This window comes from Enoplosus armatus, chromosome 2 (genome assembly GCF_043641665.1).
Source record: "Enoplosus armatus isolate fEnoArm2 chromosome 2, fEnoArm2.hap1, whole genome shotgun sequence".
Classification (NCBI taxonomy): domain Eukaryota; kingdom Metazoa; phylum Chordata; class Actinopteri; order Centrarchiformes; family Enoplosidae; genus Enoplosus; species Enoplosus armatus.
Window position 1 is genome coordinate 2,219,194 of NC_092181.1, and position 24,091 is coordinate 2,243,284.

The following is a 24,091-nucleotide window of genomic DNA, read 5'->3' on the forward strand; positions in this document are numbered from 1 at the left end:
GTTGCTCTCTGGCAGTGTAGGCGGACTTATACACAAGGAGCCGATAAGCTGAATCCAATAGATTACCGAGGAAAGCTTGGCAAGCAGATACAGAGCTAAAATGATTCAAATGAAATGTTTTGATAGCAGGTCATTGGCTCTTTGTTTACAGCCTTGTTTTGACTTGGATGCGCTTTTTATTTGTGCTCATTGTAAAGTTGCTGCTTCCCTTTATTAGGTTCCAGTGTCACGAGCTCTACAGTGGCTCTCACCTAATTTGCATAAAAGTTTTATGCATTTTGTTTTGTGGTGAGATGAGAGCTCGAGGGCTTTCTCTACACACATCTCGCGGCGGGAACGTGTGGGAGTGGTTTGGAGCGAGCGCTCGCGTGTCACTCAAGCGGAGTCTCGAGCTGCTGGCACGCGCCCCCGGTGACGCTCACAGCGAAGGTTTTTTAAACAGTGTGTTGTCCTGCGGCGCGCGCACGGTCTGCATGTTTCCTGCCTCGGCTGAACGCGCCATGTAGCCTGCGCGAGCCGAGCGGAGCCCCGGGGGATATTTCACTGGATCTTGCGGTGCGGGAGCAGCAGAGCGCGCGGCTTGCTGGTCTGGTGTGCGGGACACGGTGATCGCCGGGGCGGACGGGCCACCATGCTCCGGCCGTGGGCTGCGCGCTGGATCACAGCTGTGCTCCTGTGTGGGGCGGTGGCACAGTACTCCAGCGACCAGTGTAGCTGGCGAGGAAGGTGAGGATGAGGATGAAAGGACTTGTGGTCATCTCAGTTTAGGAACAGATATAACAAGCAGTCGATTATAGCCAGCGATTGTGTTGTTATCACAGGCGACACAATGAACAGCCAGCACATCGGCCTGATGAGGAGCGCTGTCGGCGTGTTGTTGTCATTATCTTCTTAAAGAAGTCCATCAGGAAATATAACCCTTCTTGTAAAGTGATCTTGCACTTTCATGTGGGCCACTTTGGACTGTTATCTATGGATATTGAATTTTGGGGGAGTCATGAAAGGAACCTCAGTCATGTGTGAGAGGGAGGTTGTGTCTTTGAACTGGTTCTGTTGTGCATTACTCGGGATTTCAGCGGGCTCAGAGGAGTAAATACACGCATGGATGTTTAATTAAGATTTAATGTAATCCACAGGAGGTGCACTGGGAGGTCAGAGTAGAGTAAATGACTTTCAGACTCCGGTGCTGATGGAAACTAGTTAAGGCTTAAGTTAACTTATTGCTTGTGGTTACTACTCAGAAATCGTATGAAGTCAGATCTCAGTAATTCATATGAACATCTTTATTAAAATCTTTATTACACAATCATTCTTCTCAGAGAGGAAACGATTCACAAAACGACAAAAAAAAAACAATTATATGTGGACAAGAAGTGTTTTAATTTGGTTGTGAAGGACTGTTTTACAAAGTTCTGCATATCTAAGATATGCTCCCTTTAAGATGAAGTGCACTTAAGATCAGAGGAATGTCTGTGCTCCAGTTCCTATCTTGAGTACATACAGCTATATGGCCCCTTTGATCACTCCTCCAAGTCCCCAAGTCATAAAGAATGAAAGCCCGTGCTCCGTGTTGTAAACTTTACCGGCCTCAAACTTCTAACAACTTAATAGCCCAATCAGTTCCTGGTGTTGAGGTAGCTTATGCACATCAGAGACAAGCGACCACATCCGCCCAAAGTGACAGATTTGTTGGCAGACAGCTGCACCAGAGTTAATGAATGTTGTAATACCATTAAATCCCTTCCATATGTTTCTCAAACCGTGTGTTTCTAGCATGTCCTCGCGGGAACATTTTCAGGACACTTAAGCCCTGGATCCAAGTTTCCTCGTTGTCAGTTGCTGGTCATGTTGATGATTTTCGGCATTTGATCTCATGCCTCACTCTGGATAAGAGAGTAAGCTACATGCCTGATGTGAAAAATGTGGGAAAAAAAATGTGTCTTCTCATTTGCAGTGGTTTGAGCCACGAGTCCCATCGCAGAGATGTGGAGCAGGTCTACCTGCGCTGCTCTCAGGGCTCTCTGGAGTGGCTCTACCCCACAGGAGCCATCATTGTCAACCTGCGGCCAAACACAGAGCCCTCGTCGGGACAAATGGCAGGTCTCCATGTGTGCATCAAACCCTACACTTACTCCCAGGTAGAGTATGACACCAATAAATGAACATCAGGCCAGAGCTGTATTCATTTGCAGGCTTAACAATCTGAATGTTACCACTGCAGTATGATGCATCGGATGGATGGAGCTTATATGTGTCCCCCGTGTTCAGGGTTCTCATGTGTACCTGGAGCGTGCCGGGGATCTGACGCTGCTGCTGGCAGAGAAGGACCACGCTCTGGGCACAGTGCACTGTTTCAGCCTGGCAGAGGGGGCTCTCTTTGTGGAGGCCGTCACTCAGACAGACATCAGTCGGAGGATCACAGCTTTCCAGTATGAGCTGGTTTCCAGTCAGGGGCCTGGGGCACACATGTACCCATACCTGCACCCTGGTTTAGGTAAGAGAATGCATGCATCCCATTCTTCAATATATATGCTTTCTCACATGTAGGATAAAGTGATCCAGTCTCACTTGTGTGTTATGTGTTGTGTTTTTCTGTGTGAACAGCAATACTGAGTCTGTAGTTTTCTACTTGCCTCATGCAAGTTCTTAAAAGTTCAAACAGTATTCAGCTTCCCTGGTCACTTACATGTTCATAACATACAGTATATTATAGTATGCTATTCAAATTTTAAGTTTCCCATGGCACAAATCTTAATACTCATCATAATAGTGGTGGTACTAATTTTCCAAACCCTACCACAAGTTTTCAGACTGATCTTTATGTCATAATGAAGTTGTGAGCAGGAACCGTTTCAAAATTCACCATCTGTTGTTGGAAAGTCATGTGTAGAAGGTAAATTACAAGTGTTGTACTTAAGTACAACTTTAAGATACTTGTACTTTACTTGAGTATTTCCATTTTATGCTACTTTTATTGCTTTGTCCACCCTCAGTTGATGTTTGTGAACTTAAACACACCCACAAGCAAATGTTTCCTAAACCGCTCATGTTTCCAACTTCATTATCACCAGAAGAACTAGAAATGTTTGAGAAAAGCGTAAATATAATGTGTGTATAAGTGTGAATATACTCTTGAAGAGTTCTTTCACGCTGTCTGTTTTTGTGTGAATTGATTTAACTGGTTTAAATGGTCTGCTCAACTTCTCATACCTGACACCGGCCGTCTTCTCACTGACATGAAGTGAAAGTGACAAAAGGCCACGTTACTGTTTCTTCATCTCACCTTCACGCTGCCCCTCTCTGACGCCCTCTCCTCCCCCGCTTCCTCTCTCTAACACTCCCTGGTCTCAGCCAGACTTATGAAAACAAGCAGGCCAATCAAAAGGTCACGATAGGGTCAAGCACAAGGGTCAGCCAATCGTTTCTCAGCTGTCAATCAAGAACAGACCTCCCCCCAAAAGCAGGGAATTTTGGGTAGTCCACCCATATGAGTAAGGCGGTCTGGTAGAGGGGGGGGGCGCTGGGTGGAGAGGAAGGCTGGACTGCACTCCTAATGAGACAGAAGAAAGCCTGTCCCAGCCTGTCTGTGTGTGTGTCTGGGCGTTTTATAGCAGTTTTTATAGCTGACAGGGTCAAAGGGTAATTCTGTCATTACGTCTCTTCCCTCACCTGCTGTTCTCATTCACATACTTTCTTGATGTCTCTTTGGTCTCGTAAGCACCAACCAACACAGAGAGAAAGAGAGAACAGGGAACATGCTGATACAAAAGCTAATGAGGAATAATGGATCGTGATAACAAGAACTTCTGAGGTTTCTTATTTCAAAGTATTTAATGTTTTCTTTTTTCATGTTTTCCTTTTTAGCGACCTGTAAACCCTGCTCAGATGAAGAGGTCCTCATGGCTGTGTGCACCAGCGACTTTGGTAGATACATACACACAAACGCACACGCAACCATTAAAGGAATAGTTTGACATTTTGGGAAACACGCTTATTCCCTTTCTTGTCCAGAGTTGGATGAGAAGATCGATGCCACTCTCATGTCTGTGTGGTAAATATGAAGCTACAACCTGCAGCTGGTTAGCTTAGCTTAGCATAAAGACTGGAAACAGGGGGAAACTGCAAGCTTGCCTCTGTCCAAAAAGAAACAAAACCAGATTACCGCAACTCTAAAGCTCAGTAATAAACACTATTTCTTGACCGGGACCAGTTACCAGACAACCAGCGGAGACTTCAGGAAGTTACTGTCTTCAGTCTTTATGCTAAGCTAAGCTAACTGGCAGTTGGATCCAGCTACATACTTACCGTACAGACAAGAGAGTGATATCTTCTCCTTCTCTTCTCACTTTTACTGAACTATTAGGGCCACAAGTTGCAATGACAGGATGGTGGCACATTGAATGTTCCTACATTTCCCCAAATTCTCTTGATTCAGTTTCTTCATTATGTGATCTGACTGAGCTAAAACGTAGTGTAACAGTAACACAAGTAGAGTTAGAAAGTCAGCAAACTGACTCAGTTGCACATCACTATCTATCTTAAGTTTGCTAACATTAGCCACCATTAGCTACTGGTCAAACAAGACCAGGCTGTGAGTGTATTGAATTGAGTAAGAGTAGGTTTTATTCCTTTTTTAATTCAACTTTTGATCTGTAAGAGGAAGACTGTGTTATGCCTGTTTTCAACAGTTACATAGTCTTGTTTTAATTCACACCCTTTCATTATAGCTATCCTTGATTCATTGATTTAATCTCCTCCTCTTCATCTCGCCTCTTCCCGTCTCTGTAGCTGGCAGTGGCATCTTTCGAGGTGTGGCATCAGGTACTAGCAACCACTCCCCTGTTGTGGTGACTCTGAGTCGGCTGTTCCGTCAGAAGAGCAGCCTGTTTGCTTGGAGTGGGGCCAGAGGGCGGCGTTGGAGTGGACGTATCAATGTTCCCGCACAGTGCCGCGTGCTCACTGGAGGGGACGAGTACCTTTTGACTGGCTCCGTTCATTTTGGCGAAGCCTGGCTTGGTTGCGCACCTCGCTACAAGGACTTCCTGAAGCTGTACGTCACAGCGCAGAAAGCAGGAACAAACCCCTGTCAGATAGACACAGACTGAGGGATCTCGTCATGGTTCTGGGTAAAACAGGGTGGAGCGCCTCTCAAAACAGTCAGTGAGAAAGTACACAAAGAGACACAGAGAGATAAGCAGAGTTATAGACCCTTGGCCATCATTAAAGGCTACCTCTGCCACTTTTCAATGCTGTGCAACTTATTGTTGCCTTGCAGTAGACAAGATAGCTGGACAGTTTGAACATTTTAGTAGCCAATGTGCTGCCTAAACTAAAATGTCCCCATTTGACTGTAATTGTATACTGTGTGTGTACATGTGTTTGTGCAGTGAGACAACGAATGAATGATGAGCTTAAATTAACTTTGTGCCTAACAGGTTAAAGTTTTTAATATCATGACAATAACACTTGTGCGATCATTCTTGAAATGAAAGTGTGCTTTTGTAAAAAGCTTTCTGTAAAATTTAGGAGTCTTCTGAGAGAAGTGTACAGTATGCAGCTCTGTGAGTCTTTAAGTACTAAGTGTGTGTGTGTGTGTGTGTTTTGCTAATGAGTTCAAAGGGTCTATATATTTACAGAAAATAAAAACCCACCCTTCAGCTTGCCCCTCTGTTTAATTCACGAAATGTATGAATTTGAAATATCCATTTCTCTGTGAGTGAGTCAATAAGATCTGTATGTCCTGATATAGAGACCCTGCCTTATATTTTATAAACAAACCTGTCCCTATGCGTCGCATACTGTACGGCTGTAAGGCAGATAATTAAAAACAAATGGCAAATGAAGTTATTAGTAGGACCAAAAAAGGAAGGACCAAAAGTTACCAGCCTCTCTGTTGGCCCACATGGAGGCAAACAAAGAGATATTGTCCACCTAACTCCCCAAAAGAAAAAACCATTATGAGTGTTCAGTGACCATTAGCTGGCAGGAGAGCAGCAGTGCGTCAGCGCTGGCGTAGCTGCTCCTGTGGAGCTTTGAGGAGCCACTGTTCTGGTTGGCATCCTCTTTGCCTTTGTGTGTGTGTGTGTGTGTGTGTGTGTGTGTGTGTGTGTGTGTGTGTGTGTGTGTGTGTGTGTGCTCATGCATTCACAGTTGAGAGAGAGAGGGAGAAAATCAAGAGATGCAATTATATTTTCCAACGTAGCCAACCAGGTCCAATTCAATATCGAATGTGCTAATGTTTTTCCCTTGAGTTTCAGGAAAGTCGACTCCTGTGGCCTGAATTATCATATTAGCTTGAACTATGAGCACATATGCAACTCAAATCAACCTCCCTATTTTCTCACAGTGGCATTTACAGCTGCAGTTACTGTAATTTCGGTGTCACATTACAATTTGATGTCAATAGTCAGCTGGTAGCCAAGCCACTGTGTGAGGAGCCACTGATGCCATGAATTAAGCAGCCAGCAATGTTTTGTACATTTATTTCAGGACAAAAGGTATCGTCATCTCAGTACTGCTGAGTGGGGAAACAGACAGCCTTTAAAGAGTTGAAGTTACAGGAAATTTGTAGTAAATGCTTTGTTGAAGTTCAGTAATGTAGCCTGTTAGCAGCAGAAACTTGGCTGTCAAATGGGTGGAGAGCTGAAAGAAGAGGCGGATGTGTGAATGACCTTAGAGGGGTGAATGTGCACCTCTCCCTCCGCCTGCTGTCAGCAGTTGTGTGTGTGCGATGCTTTCCCTCTTTCCTCAGGAAGAGCAAGTATGGATGGAATGCAACTCCCACACACACACACACACACACACACACACACACACACACCTCTATCTGCAGAGACAAACCATGTGTGCCAACTACTGAATAAAATTCTTTATATCTGACAAGAATCATTTTCAGCATGCGGGTCTGAAACTGGTGTTTTTCTTTGTCTCCGGTGTGCAGTAATGCCACCATTAGAGCACATAGAGTGAGAGAAAAATGCACAGCATGAATGCAAACAAGCCCAAGCACTTGCAAAACACTTAAAGGGGCACTCCGGCAATTTAGTATTGCACTTCCATAGAGTTGGGGGACTCACAAGAGACAGGTTAAATAAAGAATGGTAAAAATCAAAGCATGACTTGTAAGGTTTGTTCAGACAGCAAATAGAGTTTTAGAGGCGGCGAGACTGCAAACAAGTTAACAGAAAGACGTGAGTAGGCTCAAATTCGGCACAAGGACGAGTCCATGCAAGCTGAAAATGTTCCAACAGGACCATCATTTACGAAATGAACATCATGCTGTGTCCAAGAAGACTTGAACTCATTAGGAAAATGTTTACTAAGGTAATGAATCAAGTGAGAATTAGGGTCATTTTCTCATAGATACATCGGACCTCTTTTTGCAACCAGTGGAGCCGCCCCCTTCTGGCCATTAGAAAGAATGCAGGTTTAGGGCCCTTCATTTATCAGATCTGGAGGTTGCTGCTTGGGCTGAACAAACCTTTAAGTATTGGAGGCCCAAATTGCTGAATCCTACACTAATTTGCGTATTTTGTTAGATCCTCCTTGCCTGGTAAACACCCAACAACTTGAAACTCCATGCCTTCAGTTTGTAAAATAGAGTTTACAATTATAATAAAACAATTTGTAGCCGTTGACGTAGATGTCAGTTTAGTGAAATAAAATTATTTTCTCTCATGTGAATAAATCTAGAATTACGAAGACACGAATGAGTGAGACAGAGAAGGCAAGAGAGTAAGACGAAGAGGGAAACATTAGCACATAGCTTGAAGGTTTAAGATAGACCCTAAAGACTTGAGAGGGTCGCCTATATATAACAGTCCCTTCCTCCTAAACACTAAGGGTTTGTGTGTGTGTGTGTGTGTGTGTGTTTGTCTTGGGTTGTAGTTTGACACGCGTTCTGCGCACTGCCGACATGCAAACAGGCCACACTGCAGAAACCCAACCCACCGTAGCAACACCCAAAACCCCTTGGAAACCTAACCTGGCAACAGCCCAGCTCAACTTGGCATCCTCGCTAATTCGGGACACACTTATCCCTCTGCACAGGGGTCTTAATGTTAACCTTTCAATGTGAGCGTGTGTGAGATATGGAAACAGTTTGTGCTGCAGTATGCGAGAGGCACAGCTGAGCGGTCAGCTGGAGTCGAGGGAATGGCTGAGCGCAGGGAAAATACACTTGCATGCTTTCACCCACATATACCACCACTGGCATTTTATAATGCACTGGCCAGGGTGGGGTCAGTAGTTTTAAATGATAGCACAATAGTTTAGGTTGTAAGTATGTGTGATTTCTAAAGGGTGGTCCAGAGTAAAACAAACTGTGACATTTGATGAAGCTGTCTTCATAGACCGATGAACTGCATGAAGTTCACATATAGACAAAATAAAAATAAATAAAAATATAGATTTTTAGCTGCAGATCTTCATTTTAATGTATACTACAAGTTTTTTGCTTGAACTTGTCATTGTGAAGTAAATGTTGATTGTACAATGTATTGGCTGTAAAGACACCATCAGCGTTGAGATGGTTTTCGCTGTGCAATGCTGTCTGCCGCCGAGTACGATCTCCCGGGAAAATGAAAGCTCCATTCATGGCACAAAGGAAGTGCGTCGACCATTGAGCAACCAAAACAGAAAGATGATAGTGCTTTCACCATTCCCTTGATACATCCATGGCTTTTATATAAACTGTTGTAACCTTGTTGCGTAATTGTTTCAATAAAGTTCTTACCAGGCAAACGAAAAAGAGCCCAGTTGACGGAGGAGGCAAAGAAGGCGAAGAGGGAGAGTGACATGCATCTTTCTCATCTCTTATTGTGATGTTGATCATTTCTTGATGGAAATTTGGAAACAAAAGCAGTGTGTCCTGTGTTTTTAGTTGCTAAACTCTGAGGAAAACGGGAAGCAATCCAGTTGTCTTTGTGACAGTGCCGCAAACAGTAATACTACTTGGAAACGCTAGCAGGTAAAAGTTAAAACGTATGATGTCATGGTGATGTCATCAGGGTTATCGCAGCTTGAGTTTGAAGACTACACATTTATAACAGAAAGCCTGTGTTGCTAAACAGGGGGGTTTGAAAGATGTGGGCATTTAGTACAAAAAAGGTGTATTGAAAGATTACTATTGGTTGCATTATGTGAAATGTAGGATCTAGCATTTTTGGAACTTGGCTCATACTAGGGACTAAAAGTGAGACTATCTCTGACAGTTAAAATTAACTGAAAAAGATTAATTATTGTCATCATACTTGAGTTTTCACACCACGACTGTGAGAGTATCAGCAGGTTGCTTAGTAGTTAATACTTGAACAGATCTGTCTTTTGGGGGTTTGTGTGATGTAATGTTGGATATGTTAGTTATTAACTGATTTCAGAAATTAAAGGTGTACAACTGAAGGGTGTTACTGTCTGTTTTTCATGTAGGCTACTTTTTCTTTTTGAGTACCTTCTGAAAACATTTAACCCAGCTTGGAAAGGCACACAGTAGACTGAAGTTATACTATTGTAAAAAAAAAATAAGCTAGATTTTCCGTTTACATTTATTTGAACCTGTATTATTTGATACAGATCTGAAATAACTGTCTTTCAAAAATGAGATGGTCATCCCTCTAACCTTGTGTATTATAAATCAGACATAGTCATGTGTGTTGAATCTCTTTTATTTTGAAAGTGACATGCAGGTGAGAGGACTAAATGCTCAAAAAATAAGGGAGAGGTTCAAATAAAAATATATCCGTCAAACAAGACAAAATATTGAATTATTAATATTAAGCACAGGACAGATTTCATAACATGATTAATATCAGATGAGGATAAAAGTTAATGTACTATCCAGCTGCATTCATACCATGTACCCTGTCAGTGTATTGAGATATAAGGTTGAATAGAGTGCCCCTTTGTGGTGGTAATGGTCAACACTTCATTATTTAACTTCTATGGCAAATCTACCAACTGTAAACTAAAAGGAATGGAGCCTAATTTAAAGCCCACAAGGATACAGAAATTGAATTCGTCTGTCGGGCTGTTATCTACTGTGGGCCGGAGAAGGTGTAGTCTGAACCCGGTATTAGAGTCAGTCAGTCAGTAAACAAGTCAGTCATTGCAAAGTTTCCATAAAACAGAAAATGAATATGTCGTCACAGATGCAACTCTGGGATAGTTCAATGTTGATTGGTGATCTAAATGCAGAAGTGAAAGGATTCAACATTTGCATGACATGCTGGCACACACTGTGTTAATATAGGACACACTTCTTTTGGAGTTTCTGTTTCTTTGCAACAGAATGAAGATGTGGTGCCTTCAAAACCAGCTGTTCACCCTGTGCAGTAAGTTTCTTCGATTTAATGAGAATATATCTGTCTTTATGCAATATAGAAGAATACTACACCTTGATATTGGTCTTGATAATTTCATTATACAGCTGTAACATTTATGTCTACATGATTCATGTGTACATGCTCGATATGTTCAGTGACAAATTGATGAAGAAGCTGCATAAACCTAAAATAAAGAAAACAAACATGCAAAGTTGTAGTGAGATGTAACATTTCCTTCTTCTTTTTTTCACATTTCATGTTGTCTTCTTTTTGCAGTTGCTCTGAGCTGTGTCAGCAGTGCAGCAGGGATGATCCAGGTGTCTGAATATGAGGGGAAAGATGTTAATGTTTCTTGTCCCTATGGAGTGGGTTATGAATCTTATGAGAAGTATCTGTGCAAGAATGACTGTGGCAATGATGATGTTCTTATTACAACAACAGAAACAAAGAGGAACAGATACTCCATCTATGATGACAAAAAGACACGAGTCTTCACAGCGACCATCTCTGATCTGAGTCGTACGGATGGTGGGAATTACTGGTGTGGGGTGACCAGGAATGGAAAGGATATTTACACTGAAGTAAAGCTGAAAGTAGGACAAGGTGGGTAAATAAATAAACCCCAGTGCTGAATTTCCACATTGTCAAGTAAGATGTATTTTTTTGTTATACTTATCTAGACCTTGTTGTTTAATTGTTACAGGTTGTCCCCATAATGAATTATAGGTATGACGCCATGGAATCAGACAATTAGACTAATTTACAGTGGTAAATAAAGTAACTAATTTGTAACTATTTTATTCATATTTTATTTGTTTATACTTCTACTTCACTACATTTCAGATGCTAATATTGTCCCTTTTACGCCACTACATTTCTCAGACAGATAGAGATTACTTTGCAGATTCATTTTTATATGCAAAACATATGATGACCCTTTAAAATAAATGTATTCATGAAATTTGATGCAATGTTGTAGATTAAATGCATCTGTAACAATAATCCAGTAGTAATACAACACTTTTACTTTTGATGCTTTCACTATTTTTAGCTAACACTTGTGTATTTTACTTAAGTAGAATTTTAAAATCCAACATTTTTACATTGTGATGTCTCTGATGTTTATTTTACTGACAGACAGCTGCTGTGACCTATCCACCAAAGTCCAAAGTTATGAGACAGGTTCAGTGCCCATCAGTTGTCTGTATGAGTCTAAGTACAAGAACAACCTGAAGTACATCTGCAGAGGAAACCAGCCCTCCACATGTCTGGAGGAGGCAGTAATCACCTCTGACAACGAACAAAACGGACAGTTCGGACTAACTGATGACAAGGTGTCGAGTAAATTCACAGTGACCATCACCGGTTTGACCCAAAACAATTCTGGGTCATACCTTTGTGGTGTCCATAGAAACGCAGACCTGGATGTTTTCTCTGCTGTTGAACTAGAAGTCAAAGGTGAGAGCTCATAGTTCACAGTGTGCAAACCAGCCAGTAAAATACATTTTGACAAAAAGTTTCTCAAACAAAGATTTTTTGTCAAATTTGTCAAAATGTATTAAACATTTTAAGGAAAGCACATCCGTTTCTAATCTGACCTGAATACCGGCTGCAGTGTTGGCTCAAACGTCCTTCTGTTTGACAGAGTGGTGCTGTGTGAAGTCCAACAAACTGAGCGGCATTGTGGGACGTCCAGTAACTATGCAGTGTCCTTATCCACCACAACACTGGGATAACAGGAAGTTCCTCTGTAAGGGAGACCGCCGCAACAACTGCACAGACATGGTAACGAGTCAGAGCAGGTTCACACTGCAAGATGACGTTTCTTCCAGCTCTTTCTCTGTGACGACCACAGAGCTGAAAGCAGGTGATGCTGCGACATACTGGTGTGGTTCAGACTCACAGTGGAGTCCTGGAAACTACACCAAGATTCAACTGTCAGTAGGTAAGATTATGAAAAGAGCAACAGATATTACAGCTGAGTATATGAGAGTAACAATGAATGTAGCTGTAAGTTATATCCAGGTTTGATCCCTGCTGTATAAAGTTTGCGTAAAACAAGGGGCTGGACAAATTGAAAATTTGACCTAATGATGGCACTAGATGAAAAGTCAAGGGATCATCAGAGTTATTACTTTTTATCCTGAGGGGGACATCAATGCAAGTGCAAAACTACATGATAATCCATCCAACAGTTGTTGAGACATTTCACAAAAGTCAACCTCAAGGTTGGGCTAGAGGAAAAGTCAGGGGGATCACCAAAATCAATAAGATACAACATGTAGGATCCATGAATGTCTGTACCAAATCTCATGTCAAACCATCTTATATCATCATATACCATCCCCAGAGCCCCGCTGGCAGCAGGGCTAAAAAGTGTACTAAAACCTTTTTCCTGACAGTCTTTCCACATCAGATCTCCAGTACCACCGTGGTGGAACCTGTCGGATCACAATCAACACATATCACTGGCAAACATATCAAGAGTACGTGTGTGTGTGTGTGTGTGTGTGTGTTTGCACATGTGGAGAACCAACAGTTAGGTTAAAACACACACTGACCGTTGATAGAAAAGGGAACAAGAAAATACTTAATGTTGTGAGGCCACAGCCCTGAGATTTGATGCTACTTGTGCTGTTGTCTTTGAGATGGTGCCACAAGATGTGATGAGTGTGCTGCTGACGTGCTGCTCAGGAAGTGCATATTTTTACTCTGTTCTGTTCTTGTTTCCTAGATGCAGCGCTCTTTCACCCTGTGGTTTTCATTGTGCCTGCTGTACTGCTCATACTGACATTTGCAGTGGTCATAGTTTACAAGTACAAATGTTACAAAGTGCAAGGTATGAGCATGCGCACTTACGCACAGGCAAACACACATGCACATGCGCGCAAAACAAATTGTGTAACCATTCCTTATGCTTTGTGTTTCCAGGGACCAGAGTCAACATGAACAGAAGCAAAACCAAGGCAGCAGAAGCAGAGGAAGTGATCAGTGTGGCAGATGTAAGAAAACAAAAGTCCAAACGAAAGTTGAAGCTGCAGTGTTCAGTTCAGTCCACATTACAAACGTGAGGGAGATCTAAACTTACTTCAGGATCTAAAAATCTAAAAAGTCAGGAAGGCTTGCAGCGTGACTCTAGGGATGGCAACGTTGGTCCACCCCTTCAGTCCAGACTGAAGTATCTCAACAACTATTGGATGAATTGCCATGAAATCTTTTATCTGTCTCAAGAGGAGGAATCCTAAGTTTGGGGATCCCCAGGCCTTTTGTCTAGCGCCACCATCTGATCAAAATTTCAATTTGTCCAGTACTTTGGTTTCTGACCATATATCTGCCAAACTAATGACATTCCTGTCAGCCTTAGCTGCTTATGTTTAGTGCTAATTAGCGAATGTTAGCATGCTAAGATGCTGAACTAAAATCGTGTATGGTAATCATTATACTTGCTAAACAAGACAAGTTAGCATAGTCATTGTGAGCATGTTAGCATGCTGACGTTAACATTTGGCACAAAGCACCGCTGTGCCCATGTCCAGCCTCACAGAGCTGCTAGCATGAGTGAAGACTCATACTCTTTCTTGGTCAATGAATACTTTCAAACTAAATGTCATAGCAATCTGACCTGTGAATGGAAAGATGTCTTGCTCTGGACCAAAGTACTGAGGAAATGAAATGATCAACTAACTGATTATTCTGCCATTTTTAGGCTCCGTTGCTACTGCGGCAGAATGTCGTTTTTAATTTTTGACTGATAAGTGGATTTCGAAAGATATGCACAATAACATGAATTTTCATCTGTGTAACGTCGCCCTCTGATCTGTTTGTGTTTTTTTGATTCATTTTTAGATTTATGAAAATCAAGACATTGTAGCGTGCTCCAAACCTCAGAGCACCTGTGACCACTATGATGACGCAGATGAAGACCAGTCTGTGTACCAAAACTTCGACACAACAGATGATATCTACTGTAATCAAATTTACATTAAAGCTAAAGCTAACAATAAGAAATGAACAGCACATATGTGACCTTGCATTTGTGTGTCACATTTGTACCCAGATGATCCTGTTTGTAATGTCTCAATTAACAGCTGATCAACATATATTCCCATACCGCTGTGGTCCAAACCTCTCCATTGCCTGACTGAAAACTACAGTTATATCATTATATGTTCAGATTTGTTTTATATTTACCATCAGATATATTTTGTTCTTATATTCATTGCTTTAACTTTGATCTTACATTTTTGCTTTTACTTTACACACTCATTATGATTGCTTATTGTTAATATAACAAACTGTTTAACACACCTGCATCCCTTGTAAGAAATGGTAAGCATTTCAGCCAAATAGCCCAAATGTCAGTTACCTGTATGTATATATGTACCTTTAGTAAATGTGAATAAATAAACAAAACCAACCTTTACACACCATAGTCTTTATTGAAACAACTCATCGGTTATTTAAACTAAATCTTCACTTAAATCTAAAACTCATCACTAAAAACAATATTGCCACATTGTCAGTCACTGTCAGTTCCAGACATTTGATGAACTGAAATAAACAAGTGATTTATCTTATTGATTTAGAGACTGACAATATATCCCAGTGATATTCAGAGAGAGAAAACACAAACACACAGACTGGTCACACTGATGCTGTGTATCTGGGCTCATGTTACTGCATCTTCCACTGTGGTCATCAAAGTTGTAGTCCTAGTACTTATCAGACCAGTCCGACTCGGCTTGGCCTCTCTGTTCATCCTGACACACACACACACACAGACACGAACCAAAGGATGGTAATTCAGTTCTCGGGCGAAAAGAGCTTTGAACTAAAGAGGACATTTTATAAGTGGGTTTGCATGTTAGTAGCTTAACTGTCAGCAAACGGGGTCTGACATCTGACCGACAACCTGAGCTGTAGTTCTCTTCAGAAGAGCCTGGACGCTCCTGATCAAGTCCACGTCCTACAAAACACACAGTCACACTTCATGTTAATGTGTCACAGTGAGCCCTCTGCTAATGCTGTTTACTGTTACACTTAATTCAGTATGAGGCACACACATCCTCAGCCTGTTACTACAAGAGCACAGAGGAATCACTTTAATTCATCAAGATTCTACCCATCTATTTGTTAAAACAAATGAATGACCCACAAATGTTATGATAATGGTGGCTTCAAACTTTTCAGAGGGAATTTCAGAGATGTGGTGTTCATTGGATACTCATGGAAAATCTTTGTTGGTCTCCTGTAACTTTGGGAATAAAGGTAAAAGGTCCATTAAGGCTTTGGGTTGGTGGTATGAAAGATACCATAAAGGAAACTGATGCCTCTCTCTGTAACGTAAAGTTGTTTTAATCAGCATCATTGAATCAAAGAACCATGAGTATGTGCAAGAGGAAGTTATGAACTCTCAGAGAATCTGACTCCGCAGTCCCACTCAGCTCTAGCATTTTAGCGTCTTTCAGCTCCTTGTTTGGCTTTACAACCCACAACTTTATTAGTGTCATTTCCATCACAGCATGCAGCTGTTATCAGTGAAAAAGCTCTAAAAACTCACTGTACACTACCTGTCTACCACCGAACAGTAGAATTAGCGACTAGCTGGTGAAGATAGTGGAGCATTTAGCAGCTAAAGAGGCAAATATTTCCCTCAGGAGTTGGTGGAGACTAAAACAGAGCTTAAAGGAGAGTGTTACTGCACTTACAGGTGGATGTTAATGTTGCTCTGTATCTGCTGGGTGTGCAAGCAAGTAACTGTTTGCTAACAAGTTCACCGTATCAACTTTAAAGGTGATAATATTCCAGTGTTGTGTTTACAACTAATTTCCAATATACAGGTAAGTCTCAGCACCTCAAAACTGAACTTGAGTAACGCGATCAGTGCAGTTACAAACTGAGAAGTTTTGTAGTTCACACATAAGGAAAATAAAACCCATGTTGAATGAAGACCTGAGTTCCCACACACTGCGATCTTACCCAGTTCTTCTGTGAGGTAGACCATTAGTTTTTCTTTTTCCTCTTCTGTTTTGTGCAGATTATCGTTTCCCAGCACCTGCAAAAACTTATGACTGTCTGTGTGTCCACTGATGATTGAAGTGTCTTCTCTTTGCACTTATGATCCAAGTGTCTGAATACATGGGGAGAGAAGTTTAAGTTTCCTGCCCCTATGAAGAGGCATTTGAGTCTTTAGAAAAGTACCTGTGCTACTATGATGTTCTGATTAAGACTACAGAAGCAACGAAGAGCAAATACTCTCTCTAAAGAAACACATCTTCACAGTGACCATCGCTAAGCTTCGTCTTATGGATGCTGAGAAATACGGATGTGGGGTGAACAGAAGCCTTTGTACTTTCTCTGTGCAGAGCGTTTAGAAATAAGAGATTATTCAAAAAAAATTATATATATATATATATATATATATAGTAGATAGTAAGCAGCAATAGATAGGCCTAACTGTGACAGCCAAAACACCACCACCAGTTAAATGCATGACTTATCAGATAATCACCCACTGAGCATTTTGACATTGAAAAGACATTTAATAGGCAAGATGTGTATTATTATTATTATTATGAATAGATTTAGGAGGATCTGGTTGTGTTGGCTGTGCAAAAAAAGATTAGAAAAACAGTTCCAGTGTGCTCTGGTGACCTAAAGGTTATGAAACCATGACCCGCAACTTTCCCAGTTCCTGTCCCGCTTTGGTCCTTTGATGCATGTCATTCCCTATTATAATATGTGTTATCAGATTCTGAAATAATTCTACTCAAACGTCCTTCTGTTTGACAGAGTGGTGCTGTGTGAAGTCCAACAAACTGAGTGGCATTGTGGGACGTCCAGTAACTATGCAGTGTCCTTATCCACCACAACACTGGGATAACAGGAAGTTCCTCTGTAAGGGAGACCGCCGCAACAACTGCACAGACATGGTAACGAGTCAGAGCAGGTTCACACTGCAAGATGACGTTTCTTCCAGCTCTTTCTCTGTGACGACCACAGAGCTGAAAGCAGGTGATGCTGCGACATACTGGTGTGGTTCAGACTCACAGTGGAGTCCTGGAAACTACACCAAGATTCAACTGTCAGTAAGTAAGAGATAAAATGCAGCTGAATATATTTGAAATTAAAATTCTTTTCTTATTTTTGTTGATGTGGAAATAATAAAACACATATCCCTGGCAAACATATCAAAGGTGTGTGTGTATGTCCCCATGTGGTCAACCAACAATGAGGCTAACGTCCTTATTCAACATGAATGTGAGGAGTGTGCTGCTGATGTGAGTTTTCTGGAGGTGTACTTTACTCTGTTCTGTTTTTTCAGATGTTACACACATTAACACAGTGGTTGTCATTGTGACTGCTGATACTGGCATTTGCCCAGGTCATAGTTTATAAATGCAAAGTGAAAGGTATGCATTACACACTACATGGGCAAACACACACATTCATACACATAAAACTCTGACCAGTAGGCGATTTGAGGGGGTGGGGTGCCATCCCCCTTCTTTGCAAAAATGAATTACAATGCATCCCCTTTGTTAACCTGCCTGGATCATTTTCCACAAGTCTACAGTAAGAAATGAATGAAGGACAGAAACACACATGCTGTGTACTAAAGTTCAAATGTTTGAATTGAGTGCAACAGTTGTTTTTTCTGTTATATTTTACAGGTCTGACTTGAGTTTTAGTGGACCCCAGAGGTTGTTATTGTTGATTTCATTATATATTATATTGTGTATGTTACACTTAGTTAATGGCTGCCCTTTAAATCTCCATCAGCTGATAAATTTGTCACCTGAGCTGCTCCTGCCAACATGTGTAACCAGGCAACACCAAACAAACACACAGCTTGGTCTCCTGCAGGACTGTACTGCAGCTGTTCACCACTGATGCTGCTCTGAAACTGATCGCTGATCGTTTCTTCCCCTTCGACCTGAAATTTAATTGTAAAAAAAAAAAAAAAAAAAAGATGAGCTCTGAGGTTTTAGTGTCAAGGCCACACTATGACAGCAGAGCTGTGGCTCAGGGGGTCTCAGAGAAAGAGCCTCCTGTGGAGATCCCGCAGCCGTCCGCAGGCTCAGCCACAGCGGGGTACCGCTCCGCTAAATACACGCCGGCTGAGTGGTTCTCCAACTACCACACCATCCTTCAGCAGGCCGGTACCGACCGCCACGAAGCCCGGAGCATCCAGCGAGAGTCCAAAACTGTGTACCAGCACACCGAGTCGGCCACTTTGAAGACACAGGCCGACGGAACACGTCTTCTGGGAGAGAGACTACAGGAGATCCACCACTGGAGGTCTGAGCTGCAGCGGCACATCGACCAGCTGCTGGCCGACACGGAGTCACTGCGGGCGCTGAAGACGCGGCTGGAGAAGGCGCTAGACGCCACCGAGACTCCGTACGCCATCGCCACCGATAATCTGAACTGCAGGGCCAGAAGACCGGGACCAGACCTGGTCAGGGACACTGTGGAGGAAGAGCTGTTAAAGGTGACCACTGACTTTAAGTGTTAAGAACTTGAACTTCTTTGTTGCTCACCAGAAGTTAGTGAGCACCCTTGAGGTCTAACAAACATGCTGAAAGTATGTCCTTCCTCAAAACATTAACAATGTAAAGGCCCTCCTTTCTTTAATCACTATGATGATCAGATTCAAATTTAGAGTCATTTAGCTTGTGTGGACCAAGCACCAACCCCCAGGTCAGAAAATGAAGTCAATGCAAAGTGCCTTTAACCTACAGTGTAATGGCCAGCAGGGGGCGACTGCACTGGTTGCAAAAAGAAATTAGGCTGTGTAGAAGTCTGAGAAAATGACCCTACTTCATTACCTCAGTAAACATTCTCCTAATGAGTTTATGATCTCCATTGCTAGTGTCAAGTCTTCAATACAGCATGATGTTCTTTTAGTAAACTATGATCCCATTTAGAGGAAAATGGACAAAGCAGGGTATGCTTTAGGACATGGCTACCTTGTGATTGAGACGTCGCTACCACAGCAACCTATCGAGATAACGGTTGTCCTAAAAAGACTTTTCCCCAGTAAGTACATTTACAAACCAACTTTGCCCAGCACAGCCAGGTGCAGTCAGGCTTCTGGTCTAAGTAGGTGTGCATAGCATCCTCAGATCACCAGCTCCACCCTCTTCTCCAAATATGGTCACTTAGTCATTTGAACATGTCACCATTCCCTGTCCTCATTTGTGCATTCAACAGATGCTCACTGTTCCACAGCACCAACTTAAGAGTTACCTTTAACTCTTAACTGTAACTGAACAGCCCCAATAATACTGTGGCCTTTAGATTCAGGCACAATAGGCAATGTCAGGCCACCAAATACATGTTTGTGCTTCTTTGTAAATGTAAACATGCTAAACTAAGGGGATACCGGCTGATCATAAAGTAAGGCACCATGTTGACCTGCTAGCATTCAAGTAGAAATACCAATAAGCTTCAGAGCCATCAACATGTCTTGTGTACAATGCCTAAATAGCACCACTCAGAAGTGTTGTGGGGATCTCATTTTCACTGAGTTATACTAGCCAACCCCAAAGATCAAAAAGTGAAAATTTACATTGGTGAAGTCTGCATGGCTGTTAATTTCACTTTTCTGCAGTTATTATTTTTAAAAAGTGCAATTTCCAGCAACAAGTTAATATGCCAGCATTTAAATCAAAACCACCAAGAAAAGCCATTGTGAATGCTACAGTTTATTAGCATCTGGTCATTAACAGAGTCAGTAATGGTCATCTGGAACATGAAACCTACAAAAAGCAAATACATTAGTGAGTCAACCATGAGGTAAATAGTAGATTGATTAGATAAGAGTTGTGCCTTACCAGAAAGGTCTTTAGAAGCCACCTTTGGGTGGAGCTTTAACAGGACTGCTTTGCTTTGAAGTTTTGCTGAGCCGTCTGGACGCTGGCATGGGTAGGGGAACAGGCTCTCCTGGGGTGTAGCGGGTTTGAGCAAATCTTGCTCTTCCTTGCTGGTAGCTTGAACGAGAGCTGAAAGAGTAGACTGGCTCCAGATTAGATACGTCACTGAAGACTGGCTCAGGGTTTTCGTCACTGGCACCATAACCATTAGCAGATCCAGAGCTCCAGCTGTCATCTCGCGGGGCCACAATAAACCCGTAAGAGCTGTCCCCTACATAAGCACTAGCGGAGCTACCATAGCGGCCATCTGGAGCACTGCCGTCATATCCAGCGGAGTGAGAAGCTGCATAAGCAACCCCATATTCACCGACCTCAGGGCTGTTAAAGCCTTTATTCCCAAAACTAGCATAGCCACTATCAAACTCATTAGCCGCAGCCATGTTGGTGCTGCTGTAAACATCTAGAGAGCTGCTATAACTGCCAGGGCCAGCGTTGGAAAGGGCATCTTGAGGAGTAAGTTGTTCAGTAGCTTTGTCAGAGTTTGGGTAGGGTAGACTTGGGAGAGGGGAGCTGCTGCCCAGGTTAGAACTCGCCCCTATTCCACTGGACCAATACCCAGAAGAAAATGGTTGCCGCATGAAGCTCATGTCACTGTTTGTACCATATTCTGAGGAGAAAAACAAGATGGATTACTTTAATAACCAGCATTCATTCAAGGAAAGTAGTTTGTCTTACCTTTCCCCACAGGGCCACAGGTAATGCTTCCAATCAGGAGAAATGAAAGCCACACTCCACTAAAGAAAAGAAAAAAAAAAGTTTTAAAGTTGTTCAGTAACCATCTAAGAATATACAGTAATTTACTCACCTCATTGTAGCACTGGTAAGTGAATAAATTGCAGATATGGTTAAGGATTTGTAACCTCTCATCAAAAGTCTGCACATTCAAAGGATGAGAATAAAGTTTAAAAATTCTAGTTATCAAAGACATCACACCAACAATGAGAGATAAAACAATGACGCACAAAGGAACCACGTAACAAACCTGCAGATTTTCCCAACAGGAGCCTCTCTGTAGTGGCTTGAACCTACAAGAGCTGCTTTTAAATGATCCTCAATGCTGTGGGAACTGATTGCTCAGTAGTGACAGCTGGTGGTAAAGGACACCTGTCGAGGGGTTAATTGACCTCCTTGTTAAAGAGTGTTGGTCTCTGCTCTCCTGCCTCCCACTCAGAAACTTAAATCCCAGGTTTACTCTAGTCTCCTGTTTCACCTTGAAAATGCAGAATTCAGTAAAAGTGAATATGAATTTCTCCAAAATGATCTATTATCCAAAATATCTTTTTAATTGGCACATTACATAACCTCAAAAACGCCCAATGATGTCTCACTGGCTTCTTTTGATGTTAAGAGTTTCTACACAAGCATTCCTCATGATGGAGGTCTAAACGCACTTCAACATTTTCTAAGTCAGCGCCCTGCTGTCAAAACCCAGCACTGAATGCTTGTTGGATCCAGCTAACTATGTACTCAATAGCAACTATTTTCATTTTCTAACAATTCTCTATATGGGTGTGTTTGAAAATAACTGTTCCAGTCAACCTGCTTTTTTCAAAAATGTATTGTACAAGAGATCAATTGATGGCAAGGTGTTTATACTGACCTATACTGCAAACCTACTGACAGGAAGACAATCTAGAGGGGAGACAGTTCACATCCAAGGTCCCTCATTAAGAGCTTGCCTATAAGCCAATTTAATCTGGCTCATCGGAGTGATCGGAGAATACATTTGGAGAGACTTGGGATAGGTTAGAACCTGTCAAAGTGAAAGAGTAACAAGAGCCGGTGGCCGTGTGGCTGGACTCTTCAGTGTTTGTGAGAGGGCTCACTGTGACACACATTAACATGAAGTGTGACTGTGTGTTTTGTAGGAAGTGGACTTGATCAGGAGCGTCCAGGCTCTTCTGAAGAGAACTACAGCTCAGGTTGTCAGTCAGATCAAGTGAGTGTTGAACCCTGTTTCCTGACAGAAAATGTCCTATTTAGTTTGAAGCTGTACCATCCTTTGGTTTGTGTGTGTGTGTGTGTGTGTGTGTGTGTGTGTGTGTGTCAGGATGAACAGAGAGGCCAAGCAGACGTTAGAGTCGGACTGGTCTGATAAGTACCAGGCCTACAACTTTGATGACCACAGTGGAAGATGCAGCAACATGAGCCCAGATGCACAGCACCACCCCAGCTCAGCCGCCATGCAGGACCAGTGAGTCTCTGTGTGTTTGTGTGTGTGTAACATCATTTTAAAAACTTAGAAATACATTAAATGAATAACTTTTAAACAATTTGTCGTCTGGTGTGCTTCAGGGTGTGTAACTGCACATCGTGGACAAAGTTTACACAAGACAACCTGTCCAAGGCCTTGCAGGAAGAGCAGACCACCAGCAGCCTCAGGTCAGTGTGTTTAAGCTGCTGCAGAATCAGGCTGAGCTCTCTGTGATGTCAGCTAAAAGTGACCTTGTGGCACGTCATTTCAGTAAACGTAGTGATGTTGTTTGTGTGTGTGTGTGTGTGTGTGTGTGTGTGTGTGTGTCAGAGTGCTGGTGGAGCGAGTGCTGCAAGACACCACTGAGGATCTGAGAGTCCAGTGCTCCAGTGTGGACCGAGCCTTCAGCCAGCGTTGTGTGGAGCTGATAGAGGCCAAGACCCAGCTGGAGCTGAAGCTCGCACAGGTAGACAAACTGGCAGACAGAGTAATTGACTGATTAATTGATTGATTAACTATTGTATGATGGTGCGCGTAGACCTTGGAGCAGATTGGGGCCCAGGAGAGGAACATTGTGGCTCTACAGCAAGCCATCCACAACAAAGAGGCTCCACTGAGAGTGGTTCAGTCCAGACTTTACCTCCGCTCGCTCAGACCCAACATGGAGCTCTGCAGAGATGAACCCCAGCTCAGGTACACACACACATACGCACCCTGTCTCATCTTATTCTATCGCTCTATCTCTTTTCTCTCTCTTCATTTTGTTTGCTTCCTGCGTCGGCAGTTTGGAAGGGGAGGTGAGGCAGATCGACGCCACTCTGGCGTCTCTGCACCAGCAGCTGAATGAAGCCAGAGGCTCGCTGTCCCACCTGGAGGAGTCACGGATTACCGTTGAGAAGGACATAAACTGTAAAACCCACTCCCTGTTCATCGAGAGAGACAAGTGCATGACTCACCGTAAACGATACCCAGCGATCTCCACACTGTCAGGATACTGAAGACAGTGACTGAGTGTTTGTGTGGAATTTGCTTTGGTTTTGCTATTTTTAAAAGTCCTGGATTGTTTCGTCTCTTGTTTTATTGTGCTGTGTTGTAAGGACCAATGAGACGTGTGATCAAGAAAACTCTGTAGTAAAGAACATATTTAATAGTATTTCAACTCATCAAATGATTAAAAACTGACACTGAGGAGTCCTTGAGCAAGACACTGAACCCCAAATTGCTCCCGATGGTTGGCCAGCACCCTGTGTGGTAGCTCGCTGTATTCATGTGATACAGAAACAATACAGCTGTGTTGCTTCAATGCTTACTGATCTCCATATACACTGGTTCTGATAAATTTAGTGTCTTGACACTTGACATATGCGTGAGTGTGAAATCCATGTGTATGTCCACATGTGGGACACTGGTTCATGAGCTCTTTTGACCATGAATGAAAAGAGGAACATGAGTCACAACATGCTGTGAAGTCAGTCCGGATATTTGATGCTACTTCTGCTTTTCAGTGAGATTGTGACCCCAGAAATGTGAAGCGTGTGTGTGAAGTGTATATTCTTATTACATATCTGTTTTCCACCAGATGTTGCATCCATTCACACGGCAGTTCTGCCTGCAACCCTGGCTGCACTGGTGATACTGAC

General features: G+C 42.5%; 3 protein-coding genes across 3 annotated transcripts; all 3 read left to right on the top strand.

Moving 5' to 3' along the window:
• The first annotated feature begins 443 nt into the window (after positions 1–443).
• Positions 444–5,657, top strand: metrnlb (meteorin like, glial cell differentiation regulator b). Its single transcript, XM_070921107.1, has 5 exons — positions 444–726; positions 1,955–2,138; positions 2,269–2,494; positions 3,865–3,924; positions 4,789–5,657. The coding sequence occupies exons 1-5, from the start codon at positions 632–634 to the stop codon at positions 5,103–5,105; spliced, it is 882 nt and encodes a 293-aa protein (XP_070777208.1). The 5' UTR covers positions 444–631; the 3' UTR covers positions 5,106–5,657.
• A 4,634-nt stretch (positions 5,658–10,291) lies between these two features.
• LOC139302760 (polymeric immunoglobulin receptor-like) lies at positions 10,292–13,110 on the top strand. Its single transcript, XM_070926462.1, has 5 exons — positions 10,292–10,328; positions 10,596–10,922; positions 11,457–11,777; positions 11,965–12,260; positions 13,054–13,110. The coding sequence occupies exons 1-5, from the start codon at positions 10,292–10,294 to the stop codon at positions 13,108–13,110; spliced, it is 1,038 nt and encodes a 345-aa protein (XP_070782563.1).
• Positions 13,111–18,136: 5,026 nt separating this feature from the next.
• On the top strand, positions 18,137–23,449 carry tekt4 (tektin 4). The gene is given in 8 exon segments (XM_070925581.1): positions 18,137–18,184; positions 18,187–18,813; positions 22,126–22,196; positions 22,308–22,451; positions 22,553–22,639; positions 22,782–22,917; positions 22,990–23,144; positions 23,236–23,449. Coding segments are annotated over 8 exon segments (1,482 nt in total).
• Positions 23,450–24,091: the final 642 nt, after the last annotated feature.

Excerpts from the sequence above, each read along its gene's own strand:
- metrnlb (XM_070921107.1), top strand. The coding sequence starts at position 632 with ATGCTCCGGCCGTGGGCTGCGCGCTGGATCACAGCTGTGCTCCTGTGT. Across the intron at positions 2,139-2,268 it reads AACCCTACACTTACTCCCAG|GGTTCTCATGTGTACCTGGA; the intron begins GTAGAGTATGAC and ends CCCCGTGTTCAG. Across the intron at positions 2,495-3,864 it reads ATACCTGCACCCTGGTTTAG|CGACCTGTAAACCCTGCTCA; the intron begins GTAAGAGAATGC and ends TTTCCTTTTTAG.
- LOC139302760 (XM_070926462.1), top strand. The coding sequence starts at position 10,292 with ATGTGGTGCCTTCAAAACCAGCTGTTCACCCTGTGCA. Across the intron at positions 10,923-11,456 it reads AAAGCTGAAAGTAGGACAAG|ACAGCTGCTGTGACCTATCC; the intron begins GTGGGTAAATAA and ends TTTTACTGACAG. Across the intron at positions 12,261-13,053 it reads ACACCAAGATTCAACTGTCA|ATGCAGCGCTCTTTCACCCT; the intron begins GTAGGTAAGATT and ends CTTGTTTCCTAG.